Source organism: Lichenostomus cassidix, unplaced genomic scaffold (genome assembly GCF_008360975.1).
Source record: "Lichenostomus cassidix isolate B80296 unplaced genomic scaffold, HeHo_3.0 HiC_scaffold_582, whole genome shotgun sequence".
In the NCBI taxonomy this organism is placed as follows: Eukaryota; Metazoa; Chordata; class Aves; order Passeriformes; family Meliphagidae; genus Lichenostomus; species Lichenostomus cassidix.
Window position 1 is genome coordinate 25,041 of NW_028147931.1, and position 14,359 is coordinate 39,399.

At 42.5% G+C, this 14,359-nt stretch overlaps 1 protein-coding gene across 1 annotated transcript; it reads right to left on the reverse strand.

The window, feature by feature from the left end:
- Positions 1 to 680: 680 nt before the first annotated feature.
- On the reverse strand, positions 681 to 8,133 carry LOC146420533 (serine-threonine kinase receptor-associated protein). Its single transcript, XM_085048160.1, has 10 exons — positions 7,954 to 8,133; positions 6,752 to 6,887; positions 5,947 to 6,028; positions 5,615 to 5,687; positions 4,903 to 4,999; positions 3,852 to 3,989; positions 3,360 to 3,496; positions 2,554 to 2,703; positions 1,955 to 2,020; positions 681 to 1,625 (listed from the first exon to the last, which is right to left on the reverse strand). The coding sequence occupies exons 1-10, from the start codon at positions 8,063 to 8,065 to the stop codon at positions 1,558 to 1,560; spliced, it is 1,059 nt and encodes a 352-aa protein (XP_084904286.1). The 5' UTR covers positions 8,066 to 8,133; the 3' UTR covers positions 681 to 1,557.
- Between the last annotated feature and the right edge of the window lie 6,226 nt (positions 8,134 to 14,359).

Consider the following 14,359-nt stretch of genomic DNA (forward strand, 5'->3'; position numbering starts at 1 on the left):
TAAACGATTCTGAGATTCTATTGCAGACCTCTCCATGAAATGCTATAGAGCATATATGTTTGCATATACTGCAAATATAGGATAAATCCCAGAGCACACAAGAAGTTGCACCACGGGGCAAGGTGGTCCAAGTTCCTCATTTTAAATCCATCCTTCAATCTGTGAAGTGTTTTATGCTGAAATACTGCAGCTGGAACACTCATGAGCCTTAGTGAAATTAACAAAACTGAACTATCTAGCTCTAACTCAGAGTTGCTTGGTTTTAGAATAAAATTCAAATAGGTCATTGCAAGTAGGTATAGTCTGGGAAATAACATATTCTTAATTGCACTAAGAAACTATAATTAACAGCATCCATCTTCATTACCCTTCTTCCTTCTCCCCTCCAACAGCAGAGAACCTGGGCCACTGGTTAAGTGCCCTTCACAATGGGTAAGTATTTTCTAATGTTCAGATAGAACTGCCTATGTTTCAATTTATATTAAAACGTTAAGTTTCTGTTTTCTAGGATGACAGTGTTACTGTACTCTTGGGGAAGAAAAATCAGGACAGTGAGGACAAGTATGAATATGAAAAAATAAAAAGGTGTATGAATAAATATACTTCTAACTTTCTTCTTTTCACACAGAATTCATTATGTAAAGCTTTCAGTAGAACATTAAAGGAAATGACAAGTGGAAGAATGGCAATTATTTTCTTTAATGAAGAAAATATGATTTGTAACCTTGAAAGAGTAACTTTTTGATCCAGTCTGGAGGACTAAACCCAAGCTTTACACAGATTTGCAGCCAACCTCTGATATTTTCATGTACAACCAAATACTTCAGGCAGCACGTTTAATTTAGGAATTTTCACTGTTTTTCATTTTAGAGACTCATGTTTACATTCAAACTTTAAAGAATAAAAAAAAGATACAAAGCTTACAGATCAAAGAACTTGCCACCCTCTGTACCACCACTAAAACATTCCTTTGCTTTCTCTCTGCACAGTACAAACCCAAGATGTCAAGGATTACGTGATTAATGTGGTTGCTTTTCCATTCCATGAACCCAATGCTCAACAGTAATGGACGAGTTTGGAGAGGCATTTTATTTAGACAACTGAAAACAGTTAAACATTCAGAAGCAGCATACAATGAAACAAAACCCGAACCAAATACTTTGAAGTACATAATCCCTTCTTTTCAACTAGAGCAAATTTTTCCAACTTTCAAGAAAAAAAAAAAAGGTAAAAGCCATTGTATCTCTTCTCCATAATAATGAAAACACACTACAATGAGTCTAATTGAGATTGGAGAGACTGGATCTTGGCTTGCACACTTCTTTGAAAAGACAGTAGGCAGTTATGCCAAAAAGCCAGCAGAACTCTACTACTTGTCTTTTGGGTTTTTATTTGGATGCTCAGTTCTCTTACAGACAACACCTAGCCAGTTCCACCGCATTCTCATCAATTACTGCCATCTGCCCCACGGAGAGAGCTCCCTCTGCAAGGCTGCTGTCTGTCTCTGCTCACTTGATTTAGTCTCACGTGTCCAAGTGCCACAAACAGCTGCACCAGTCAGGCTTTCACTTCAGGAGTTGAGCTGTACACTGTATCTGAGTTTTCAGAGGTGATCTCTTCTGCAACTGAACAAAAAGGATGTTATTGAACCTCACTTTCGATATCTAAACCAAAGCAATGGTGCAGGGATTGCTTAAACAAGACCAGTTCAGTTTGTTTTCCTGTTCACCCTGATGCAGTTATTCTACCCCCTCTGCTCTGCCTGCACAGCTCCAGTCTCCAGTCTGACACCACATGATCACTGTCAGGCAAATGCACTCAAAGATCTTTTGAAAAGAGTGAAAAACACCAGAAAGCACTTGGGGGAAACTACTTCTTCCATACTAAGGAATGCTATCATCTTGACTCATCTTTCAACACTTAGGCAGTTAAAGCTGACAGTTCAGTTCATTACCTATTTCCTCCTCTGCAGTTCCTGGAAGAGTAGTCCTTGCTTTTGCTGCTTCTGCATTCTCCTCTTCTGCAGAGGAGGAGAAAAACAAACAGTCAATACCTCCAGTTCCACCCACCCACCTTAATTTAAAAAAAAAAAAAGTAATTTCAGTGTAATTCAGTGTTGAGGAGAAAACACCTGAGCAAGCAATTCTATTAATGAACATCCTGGTGTAGTTATTGCTTCCCTCTCCCCAAGCTGAGAGAACCAAAGTACAACATAAAATAAACCTGCCATCCCCACTTCTTTCTAAAGATTCTCTCTTTGAGAATTATAAAGGTGGTATTACTTATTTCTCACTATGAAACACAAAAATACATCACACTCTTGGCTTAAATATCCACAAAGTGTCTATTTTCACAAATTATCCCCACAGTCAGTATTCAGAAAGCTTACAGGTATGATGTTAATTGCTTCCATGAGAGCTAAAAAATTCCATCCTTAAATCTAACAGGTATGAGGAGATCAGAAACCCTCAGCAGAGAAGAGTTACTGTACCACATTCAGTGGTTACACTAAAGCTAGATATGACTTCAGAAGTGCACCAAGCACACACTCACCAGGAACTACACACTTCCAAAGGCCATAGGTTTTGCCTACTGTGGTCTGCCAGAGCCTCAGTGTGCCATCCTCAGAGCCGCTGGCATAGAGCTCCCCGTCAGGGCTGAACCTCACGCAGTGAATTGGACCAAAGTGCCCTTTGTAAGATTCTGCAGGGAACATGGCAACAGCATCAACTGCAGATTGCAGCCAACAACTGACATGTAAGTACAAACTGAGCAGTTTCTGATACAAAACAAGGCTTTCTTGAATTGGTGTGTCAGCAATGTCTGCTATAGGCAAGATGTTAATGGTTCATTAAATGCAAGAAAAAAGGTGCTCAGTTATTCTGGACAGAAGTACAAAGCAAGCCAGCAGTACACATGCTCAGCTCCTTCCACCACTCCTTCCACAGACATACCGTTTGAAATGAGCCCTGGATCAGTAAGAAAAACATAGAAATATGCTTTTTTGAAACTAATTTGGCCAAAACATCACATTTTTCATAAAATCTTGTAACTGACGTATCCAATGAATAGTATGGCACTGAAGTTAACATACAGTTACTAAAGCAATACAGAATGAGGTTTTTTTAAAAATACACACAGAGAGCTGTTAAATGGGGGTTATAGTTAACTCTAAAATAATATTATGTATACTGAGATAGAAAAAATGCTTAATATACCTGATAATATACCTATCAATCATCCTGTTGCACAGCATGCTATGCCAAGACCTTATTTGAGTACAACAGTTTCATTTACTGGTCATTGTTTTATTAATACCTATTTCAGAATTCCTTTTTGATTATAGGAGACAAACATACCTAATTCTTCTCCTGTATTATAGTCATATTTATAGAGTTTAAAATCTTCACCACCTGCAACCAAACATTCTTTCGCAGGGTGAAGTGATGCAGAATTGATTGTAGCAGGTGCTTCAAATGATTTAATCTGCTCTAGACTGAGGGAGAAAAATTTGTTAATACAGTTCATATAAAAACATTTATGAGAGCAAAGAAACTGTGATTCTACTCATCTCAACTCATTTAACAGAAATAGAATACAACCCCACAGAGCTTCTGAAACAAATTTTAATACTTTCAAATCATGCTTGTCAAGTTACAAACGAGTTTAAGGAAAAACAAAAGCTCACACATTCAGAACTACTTTCTGGAATATGTTTAAGCATGTAACTTGCCTTCTTAACATATAGAGATGCCAGTTTTGACAATTTTGTGATTCTGGCCTTGTACAGCCAGCTTTACCCACAGCCAAGCCCACGACTCAACCTGTGAAAACTCAAGTTGTGCACTCACGTTTCTGCACTATGAAAAGCAATAGTTTTCCCATAGGTTATCACCAGGATCTGTCCTTCTGGAACATACTCCATGCTGCTCACTGACATTGCCACGTTTAGGGACTTCACTTCAGTCATGCTACTCCGGTCCCAGAGGCTTAAAGGGGAAACAAAAGGGAGAAAAAAGGACTCTCAGACTACTTGTGCAAATCAAACAATCTCCACCTCACATCCACAGCAAGGCCTGGATCAAATGAGGCACCCAACAAGGAACATGGTTTGACTGCACAGCTACTGCAGATCTTCAGTGGCTTTAGCTGCATTCTCACCTAGGCCAAGCTTGACACATTCCTTTTTTTTTAAATACTTTTACTTTTGCAGCTTAATGCCACAACAGCAAATGGTAAACACACCATTTAACTACTCAATGATTCTCTTGGAGATTAAAAATCTTGGCTTAAGCCTCCTAAGCAACACATCTTGAAGTAAGGTTTGAGATTGCATTCTGTCTTTTTATTTCAAAAGACAAAGCAGTACTAATCCCAATTTACAGAGGTTCATTAAGGATAATATTTTCTATCTAGCAATGCAAGGAGTATCTAAACAGAAATTGAATTGTTTTGCTGTAACAAGTAAGAATCTTTATTCACTAGCTAACTGCTGCATTTCTATTTCTACAGTTTGAAGGAAAACAAACAGGACTAGGCTCTTGGCTATCCTGAAGAGTAGGAAACTGACAAAGACAACAGCAGTAGCTCAGGACAGTGTGTGTGCCAGGGACTCATCTAGAAATTCATCTTCTTTAGGATTACAAAAGGCATTCATTTATTCTACTGTGCAGTTCTCAAAGAGCTCTTCTTTCCAAGGAGAACACATCTATGAGGAGCACATGTTTGTGGGGTAAATTAGAACTAGTAGCAAAATGATCTCTAACAGCAGATCAGAGCTGAATCAGGCATGCAGCTACATGAATCTAGGATCAGGTAACTTAAATCCTTTATCAAAAAAACATAACTATATCCTCACATAGATTATGACAACAAAGAAAACTGAAAGTGCCTTTTTCTTACCGGACAGTTTTATCATCAGCTGAAAGTATCTGTTTGTCATCACTGCTCCACAAGGCCTTTTTAATGCCAGAAGTATGTCCACTGACAACATCAGGTTCTTAAAATAAAGCCAAGTATTTTAATACATGAAATAAAATGAAATCATGTCATGCAGCAGTTTGGGAGCTTCTGTAAGCTACATGGATCTCCAACAATAGAGACTGTAGAATTACTTCAAGAACTTATGACTTTATTTGTAGATCTTATTCCAGAACAGAATAAATGTAAATGGATATCTGATTGCCTAGCTTTCAAAAACTTCTCTAGGTAAACATCAAGGCTCTCTAGCTTCCTATCAACAGTTCAGCATCAACATGAACTTAAACACACAAATATGTGGAGTCTTAATTTCTTTCAAATGACTGAACTTTACTGAATTAGACTAATTTCCAGTGAGTCTGAAGTGAAGTGAACCATGCTCTGCTGGATGTCCCAAGGCAGTGCTCAGCACCAGGCTGGATGGAGCTTTGATCAGCCCAGCAGCCACAGGAGTGGCTTTGGAACCAGATGGTCTGCAAGGGCCTTTCCAAGCCAAGCAATTCTGTGACCTTACATACCAAAAGGTTATAGTCACTACATGTGTAAAACAATCCTCAACTTTGTTTTTTCGGATTCAGAACTTCATTTAGCTCAAACCACCCCCCCCAAGAGTAAGTTTTAAAAGCAGACTCACCTGCTTCTGGCTTGCTCAAGTCATAGATACGCAAGAGCTTATCTTGTCCACCTGTTAACAGATAATTGCTATCCTGAAACAGAAGTTATAGAGAGTCAACTCTATTTTGAACCAAAATACAGCCTTTGTCCATGAGTTAAAATAACAGCTTTTTCTCTCAGACAGCCTCTAACAGACTTGTTACATTTACCCTACAATGTTAAAAACGAGCAGTGGTATTTCAGATGATTTGCCTGTTACAACAGACACATAAAAAGCAGAAAAGTAACTAACAGCAATGCACACTCAAGAGCTTATTTCCCTGGTGAACAAGATATAAAGGTTTCTCCTACCTGTGTAAAATCCACACTTTTGACAATGTGTTTGTGAGCCAATGTGATGAGTTCATCGCCTGACACAGCATCCCACACTTTGCTAAACAGCAAGAGGAAACATTCATGTTTTAGAGGCACCACAACAAACCAGCCTGGACAGTCAGATGGATTTGTAAGCAATCCTTCCTGATGCCATCACAACATTTTATCATAAGTGCTACATTCTTACAAATTACAACCCAATTAGTCAATAAGAATACTTCTCTCCTAAAGGTTTTTTGGACTATCCCACCACTTTCCTTTATCTTCTTCAGGACCATGCACACTAATTAACATTTTAGTTTTAAGACAAAGGTGGCTCTGCTCTGCAGCTTCATTAACAGAATTCACCCTCTACTAACAAGATTCAGCTTGCAAAATATTTATATTGCAAAGAGCACAAACAACAAAAAACATCAAAGAGCTCATTCACTGGAAGTTTCTTGAGAGAAAAAGAAGCTAACTGCTGGAAGCAAAATAAAAATCCCTCTCTCAACTCTGCTGTAACTCCAGTGCCAGAGACTCCACCTGCATGGGAGTTATTCTAGCAAACCACTGTGGGAATTAAGCACATCAGGAAGCAATCCCAGCTGTTCATCACGATAGAATCAACCACAGCTGCTTCCAAGAAAGTGAAAGTCTAAGTTTTCATTTGGCTAGCCAAAAATAGGCTAACAATTACCAAAGAAAACCAAATGAATCACTAATTTAGTTCAGCCATATTGGCACCAAGAACACTACAGACTAAAATCAAAATACAGAGCACAGCCAGTTCATCACTTACGCTGTAAAATCAGCTGCTGCTGTAGCTGCTTTGGTGGCATCTGTGTTCAGGGTGGCACCCCAGACAGCACCCTTGTGACCCAGAAATGTGCCAATCCAGTCTCCTGTGTCGCCCTGGCGCAGCATAGGCTTGCCATCTTCACAGAAACAAAACCGATATTCGCATAACAGGGTAAGAGAAAGCAGCAGTTTTTTGAAAAGAAAAATCGTTCCCTTGCACCAAGCACGTGGAAATAACCCATACTTTACAAAGCCATTCTTTGCAAAATCATTTATCTGGAGAGCTTAAATATGCAGCTGTATTTGCTGCATGCCTCTAAACTGTACAGACACTTAAATACTACTCCAAATGAGATACAGTTTCCTGATAAAAGTTTTCTTTAAGATTGAGGAGAGGCAGAAAGAATTATTTCATTTGGGTTTTATTTTAACAAGTTTCCTGCAGGACAGATTCGGTTTGCTTTTTTTACTTTGGAACAACATTAGGAGGCTATCAGTATGCAGAAACAAGTCAGACGTTTGCAATTCTATACCTTTAAAACACACAGCGATATGACTAAAGCAGTAACAGAAAGCCTTTGCTGTCATTGTTTCTGGAAGGCTTTCAAAGGGCTGTTCACACACGATGTGGGGCTGAACTGGAAGCACTTCCAGGCAGAAAGGAGTGCCCTTTAACACCTGTGCATTTCAGAAGATGGCCATAAGTATGTATGAGGAGCAGATGCTGTTCCCCCCGAGCGGCTCTCCCGTGCTGTCCGGCAGGCAGGGCAGCTGTTCGGCACACCGGAGCTGACTGCAGCCCTCAGCCCGTGGGACAGGCGGGCAAAGCGGGCGCTTTACAAACCATCTTGGAGACCTCCCACCGCCGAACAGCCCGGATCCTAGCGGGAGCGAGCGAGCTGCGATAGCTGCGACAGCCCCGATAGCTGCGATAGCTCCGACAGCCCCGGTAACCCGGCAGTGCAGCAGGAAACACAACCGGCTGTCCGCCTCCGTCACTGCACAGCAGCCGAGCCGCTGTGCCCGCCCCGGGAGATCAGGGACACCCCGGGAGATCAGGGACACCCCGGGACAGCCCGGGACAGCCCGCTCTCCCTGCCGCCCAGCGGCACCCTGGCCCGGCGCTGCGCGGCCTGCGAACGGCGGCGCTGCCCCACGCCCAGCCGGCCGGCGGCTGCCCAACAAAGCGGCCCGGCCGCTCACCCTTGCAGGCGCTGATGAGGAAGTATCCGTAGGGCGTGACGCCGCTGAAGGCCAGGTCCACGACGGGCCGCGTGTGGCCGGAGCAGGTGAGCGGGGTCTGCCTCATGGCCATGGCGGCGGCGCTGGCGGGACACGAGTCCGGCGGGCCCGAGCGGCGGCGGGCGGCGGAAGTGACGGATCAAGCGCTTCCGGCGCAACGGCGTCATGCGCGGGGCGCGGCTGGGGGAGCTCCGCCAGGGGGACAGCGCGTGTGCGGCTGACGGAGCTCCGCCAGGGGGACAGCGCGTGTGCGGCTGGGGGAGCTCCGCCAGGGGGACAGCGCGTGTGCGGCTGAGGGAGCTCCGCCAGGGGGACAGCGCGGGCGCGGCTGCGCAGGCTGCGGGTGGGGATAGCGAGCTGAGTCTGCTCCGTGTGGGAACAGCGAGCTCCGTGCGGGAAAAACGAGCTCAGCCCGCTGGCCGTGCGAGAATAACGGCGGCACGTTTGTCTGCTATCCCGGCTCCTGAGGGAATAACGAGCGAATCACCGTCCCGTTCATCCGCTAGCCCGCTCCCTGTGGGAACACCGACCGCATCCCCGTCCCGTTCGTCCGCTGTCCCGCTTCCTGAGGGAATAACGACCGCGTCCCCGTCCGTCCCTGTCCCGTCCATCCCTCACGGCCCGGGCTGCGGCCAAGGCTCCCCGTCCCCGCTCTCTCCCCGCTCTCTCCCCGCTCTCTCCCGTCCCCGCTCTCTCCCAGCCAGCTCCGGTGGCTGCTGCCCCAAGGCAGTCCCGTTTCTCTGCAATATCCATCAACCCCAACTTACCAGGAGATCATCAGGGCCTCGCAATCGTGCACAGTAATTCACCCATCCCTGCATGGAATAACAAGTGTGCCAATCATAGGTGATAAAGCACCTGGGCCAGAGTCTTATTTCATATTTGTAATTCCGTGGCTGCTTGATTAACCAAAGTCTTTGACAGCCAGCGATTGAATTGTCTCAGAAGTGTTGCTGACAATCAATAAAGCTCTCCTAGTGAGAAGTCCTGATTCCAGTGCTATGATTACAATAAATAATGCAGAGACTCAATTAAGCAGAAGTGTTTATTACACATATTTACATTTCCAAGGACTCCTTCCTTCTCTTAGCTATCACAGTTGGAAATACATTCTCTCACCACCGAGTGGAGCTCCTTACCCATTTATTGACGCACTAGAGATCTGAGAGTTTCTCCTGGGAGGTGACACTGGTGATTTCAGCCTGTGCCTGGCAGCTGTGCGGACACAGCGCTCAAGAAGTTAATACATGCTTCATTCTCCAAAATTAATTAGCCAAATAGGTGAATGGAAATCTCTAAAACACAGCAGCAGGGTGGACCCTTTGTTGGCAGACCTCAAATACGAGTTATTTTAGTGACTGGTATACTCCATACACACACTGATGTTCTCCATCTCTGTTAATTTTTTTTTTAATTTGGAGAAACGCCCAGCTTTTGTGCAGTTAATTTAGGGGGGGCAAAAAAAAAGAAAGAAAAAGGACTAGCTGTTAGCTGGAGGATGATGTGTTGCAGATGCTGCATGCAGATATGTGAGAGCAATTGCAGAGTGTTGTGTTGCTGGGTTTCCACTGGGGGAATAATTAAAAATGAGTGCCAGCCTTGAGCAGTCAATTATCAGTGATAACAAGATGAAAGATAAAAGGCAGATGTAATCATATTTCACAATAATACATCAGTGTGCCTCTAGTCATGGAGCCCTTCCTACATCAGCCTTTCACAGCAAGTGACCATATTTTTTTCTAGTTTCCTGCAGCTTAAGTGTCTTCAGAATTCAGTGTTGCTAAAGTTAACCCTCAGGAAATAAAGGAATGTAAAATAAAAATATACATACTGTTATTTTGCTACTTCTTTCCAAGCCTCATGTTGGATCCACTTGATAACTCAGGCTAGCTAAATAAATATTTACCTGTGCAAAAAAGAATTTCAATTCATAATAAAACCGAATACAATTGCAAAGCTCAGTTTACTTGCTTTCCAGGAAACAGCTTAGCAAAATTCTTATTCTCTGAGGATCATCACAACTGTAAAACCTCTCTGTGAGCTCACTGTACTGTCAGAAACAGCAATACAAATTTCCAGGAATGAGCTTTAGCTGAGCTCCTTCACAGTTGTAGGCTGCTCTGATGTTTGCACTTGGAAGGTGTTTTTCACAGTGCAAGGTGTTTATAGTCACTGTTCTGGGAGACTGAAGTGATTCAAACAGCAGCCTTGCAAATCAGCACACAGACAGTCCTGCTGTCCCAGGAACACCTGAACTGATCTGTCAGGAAGGACAGTGACTTTCCCCTTGTTTTCAGGGCTAAAAGCTTTGCTGAAAAGACAGAAGCTAAACCAGCTAACATCAGTCAGGCTGGTTGATAAGCCTTTTCTAGTCACTGTTTGAACAATCATGCAGATTTGCTTCAGCTTCAGTTTTTCAGCACTCCCTGGTAAATGCAGGTTTTGTACTATTAATATTAGGGGTGTGAAATATTCCAATTTCTGATAAATAAGAGTTTGTAACTTGAGTCTCAGCCTCTCTTCAGCAGGCAATGTGATATCTGCTGGTTTATGAGAGCAAGTTGTGCACTGCAAAGAACAGGAGCACAACAGTGTTGTTCTGCTGCAACTTGCACAGTAACTTAGATTTGAAAAAGCAGAATGTTTTTTTCCTAATGGAAATTACTATGTACTGGACTGTCTTTGCCTTTTAGGACACACCAGAATAAAGGTGAGCTTGAAAATAGAGGTTAGGAAGAAAAAGATAAGCAAGACTACTCATATGTGACATATATTTGTGTTGTTTAAAGAAAATACTAGATTCTGTACAATTTCTTTGCATAGACAGCAATTCATATTATTCTCTCTGTCCTCTGGCCATAAAAACCTCAACTTTTAAACAAATAAAATCACTCTTCTGAGATTTGAGAATATGTTCCATTTCAAAACAACTTTAAGCTACATTTGTCTCTGGACTGAATCCACCAATGTCATCAGTATTAGATCATGGATTAATTTGGCTCATGATATTATGCTTGGAGTAACTACAGTTGTGGGGTTTTGGTCTTTTGCCATGATCAAACTTTGAAAGAAATTAATAGCACTGATGGTAGAAGATGATGACCATGCTTCTTTTACACTCAGGAGACAGAAGAGAGAGATTTGCAAAGGGATTTTTTTACTATTATTGAGATTTTGAGGAACAAAGATTATTGTGCCAAGATACATAACACTTATATAACTGCAAGGAACTGAGAATATTTAATGGTGGAGTGAGTCAAAAAGATAGGAAGTACTCTCATGACTCTTGAGTAGAACTTTCCTCTATTTAATGTACAAATATTTGGAAATTCGTTAGTGCAATGAAGTTCTTTGTCAGTTGTGTTTCTGTGAGATTTTCACACTTGGTGCTGCACATCCATATAACTGTGACATGCAAAATACAGACTGGGATTCCTAAAAGTGTATTTCATGTTTCTTTCCTTCTGTTTTTTGATGGTAACACGGTGCTAAAATCATGAATTTTATTTGCATGTGAGTGTCAGTGTGACCCAGATTTTATATAGCATTTCATACAGATCCATAATAGCTTTATATGGCAGAGCAGTTTCGATTTAGGCTATGAGTGAGGAGCTCTCAGACTGGTAAGAATAGAAGGAATCATCTGTGGCTGTTCTGCTCGATTCCAGCTGCAAACACACCATCCTCACCCAGCTCCAGGGGCCTCATGGCTGAGCATGGAGCAGGGAGGAATCCCCAAGTTCCCAGGACAGCTTCACACCAGCAGCAGCCTTTGAAGTTGAACAACAGAGCCTGGCTCGGAGAGCACAGCTATTGGCCATGGAAGGAGAAGTCATTAAGCAATTAATCTCAGGCCTTATCTCAAAGTACTCCATTTCCATGGAAACTGAGTTCGTGGCTCTGATCACCAGAGCATTCCATGGGAATTCACTGTCAGAGTGTTGGAGCAGAGATATGCAGTTATGTGTCACCTGGGAGAACATTCTCCAGTTGTGCTTGTCACCTTGTCACCTTGCCATCTCTCCCCAGGTCCCCACCCCGGTTTGGTAACTAATCCTTGACCTCCTTCTTGCCCTTGTGATTTACATCTGAGTGGGACAGTAAATCCATTGGGAGCAGTGGGTTCAGGCATCTGAGACATTCCCTGAGACAGTTGGGGCACTCCTGATCTACTGAAGTACAGAGGACCTGTGTGGAAATGTTATCAAGCACAAGCTTTTCTGGCAAAGAATAAAAGTCATTTTACAGAGCCAGTAACACTCCAGAGCTCCTGTAAATCCCTTGAACATTGTGACCACCTAAGGGTTGGCAGCTGCAAACAGCTTACAGGCAAAGCTCCACATCAGAGGAGCAAATCTGGGATTTTCAGCTGCTGTTTTACATTAATAACATCCCTAAAAGGAATTGATGGGAACATAGGCCTATGATCAATAATATGCTGCTAGTATCTCACTCATTCGAGGAACTGAACAACCAACCACGTGTGAAGTGGGAATGGGAGCAGGGTTTGGAAAGAAATGGCTGGTAACCTACAGAAATGATGTGACTAATTGAACTGCATGTTACATTGTAGTGTAACAGTCAAAAAAAGAAAATGTCCACTCAAAATCTGCCCAGCACCTGGGAATGGGCTGTTACTACAGCTGGCAAGAGCTACAGAGATTTCCATCTGTACATCATTAGTCAAATATGTGCCAACTTGAAAGACCAAAACCTGCTGTAAGTTATGACATTATGTATTAGTACATTTATTTAATTCTACTGAAAAAATGGATTTATTCTCCATATTCCATTAAGCAGCTGTCAGATCACCATGTTGTCTGTCAGGTCCCCAGCATGTGCAGACACTGCTGACTGCAGCTGGGTGGGAATGGATGGCTGGAAGTGAAACATTTCGTTCATTGTGGTAATTTCAGTAGCCCCAACCTTCCAGCAGGACTTCAGGCTTTTGCCCTGCGGCTCCTAGCCAGGCTTTGCTGCCTCTGCTTTTTCTGTTGTGTGTTTGCTGCTCTGCTCAGCTCCTGCAGGAAAGGCACAGCTGTTTGCTGGGCGTTATCCTCCCTGCTCTGCAAATGCTTTGCTAACCAAATTGGTGTGTTCCCTTCGCCCGTTTCCTACAAACGGCACAAGTTGATGACAATGCAGAACGCTCAGATGGAAGCTGCTTTTCGGCTCTTTAAAGCTTTCAGTTCACTGCCTGGGACTCTCTTGGTCTCAGGAGTGCCAGCTGCTGGTTTGATTCCATTTGCGAACCTCGGAGTGCTCAAAGGGAAGTGAGTTGGAGGGGAAGCAGTTATTGGATGTTTGTTCAGAGCTGTAATGAGATGGAGTAGATAAAAACAAACAGAATGCTTTCATAGGCTCTTGATCTGACTGCAGGGACTGTGGAAAGCAGTGACAGGAGCCACAAAGGTTTATCAATTCCTTTGCTGAGAATCTTCCTGCTTGTGCAGAAAACAGTGCTGTGCTTTTATGGTAATGGATGTTCCTGAAAGTGGCTCAGATTCCACATCCTGATCCCATAGGACTGGTGTGGAGCTTGGAGTTGCAACATGTTTTACAAGTTGATCCCTACTTGTATAACTCATTAAACCAAAAACCAAACTTCCAACTCTTCAGGTCTATATTTAGATTGTTTTCACAAAACAAGTTAAATGAGTCTACAATTACTTCTAAAATATTTTCCAGAAGACTAAAGTTAGCTTTTAGACCCCATTTCCACTAGAAAATGAAGGTTAAATATTTTTACTTTGAGATCTGGGTTCATTGAACTCTCCCAAGTCCTAACACACACACAAGCCAAAAAAGCCATGAAACAACAGTTCATACAAACTCCTGAGAGCCAAATCAGCTGCCTCTGGCAGAGCACTAATGTTTTTAAACTCATTTCAGATTCTTTTATGAAGATAATCCAAGCAGTACCAACTTGCTTTTTCCACAAGCATCTTCTTTGCTTTCCCAGGACAAAATGATAACATTGGAGTCAAAGGCTTGCAGTGTCACAGAGTCATGGCCTAGATTTTTTGTACTGTAGCAACAGATCTGCTAGAGAGCAGATACTTGTTTTAAAATATAGAAAACAATGTTGAGAAAGAACAGAAACCATCATCTTTTTTAAACCAGCCACAGTATTTTAGAGAAGTCTGGAATGCCCTGTCTCTAATGTAAATGTACAGTACTCCATTTAACATACTTCTTTTATTTATTCTGTCTTGGTAATCAACTGCTGCCTTTGAGAGGATGATAAAATTAGTTTTTATTCCCCCACACAAACACACACGTGCAATGTAATGTATTGTGACCGATTGACTCTTTTTAGAGAAGCTAAAAAAGGAGAAATACACAAGAGCACCCTTGTCTGAATAAA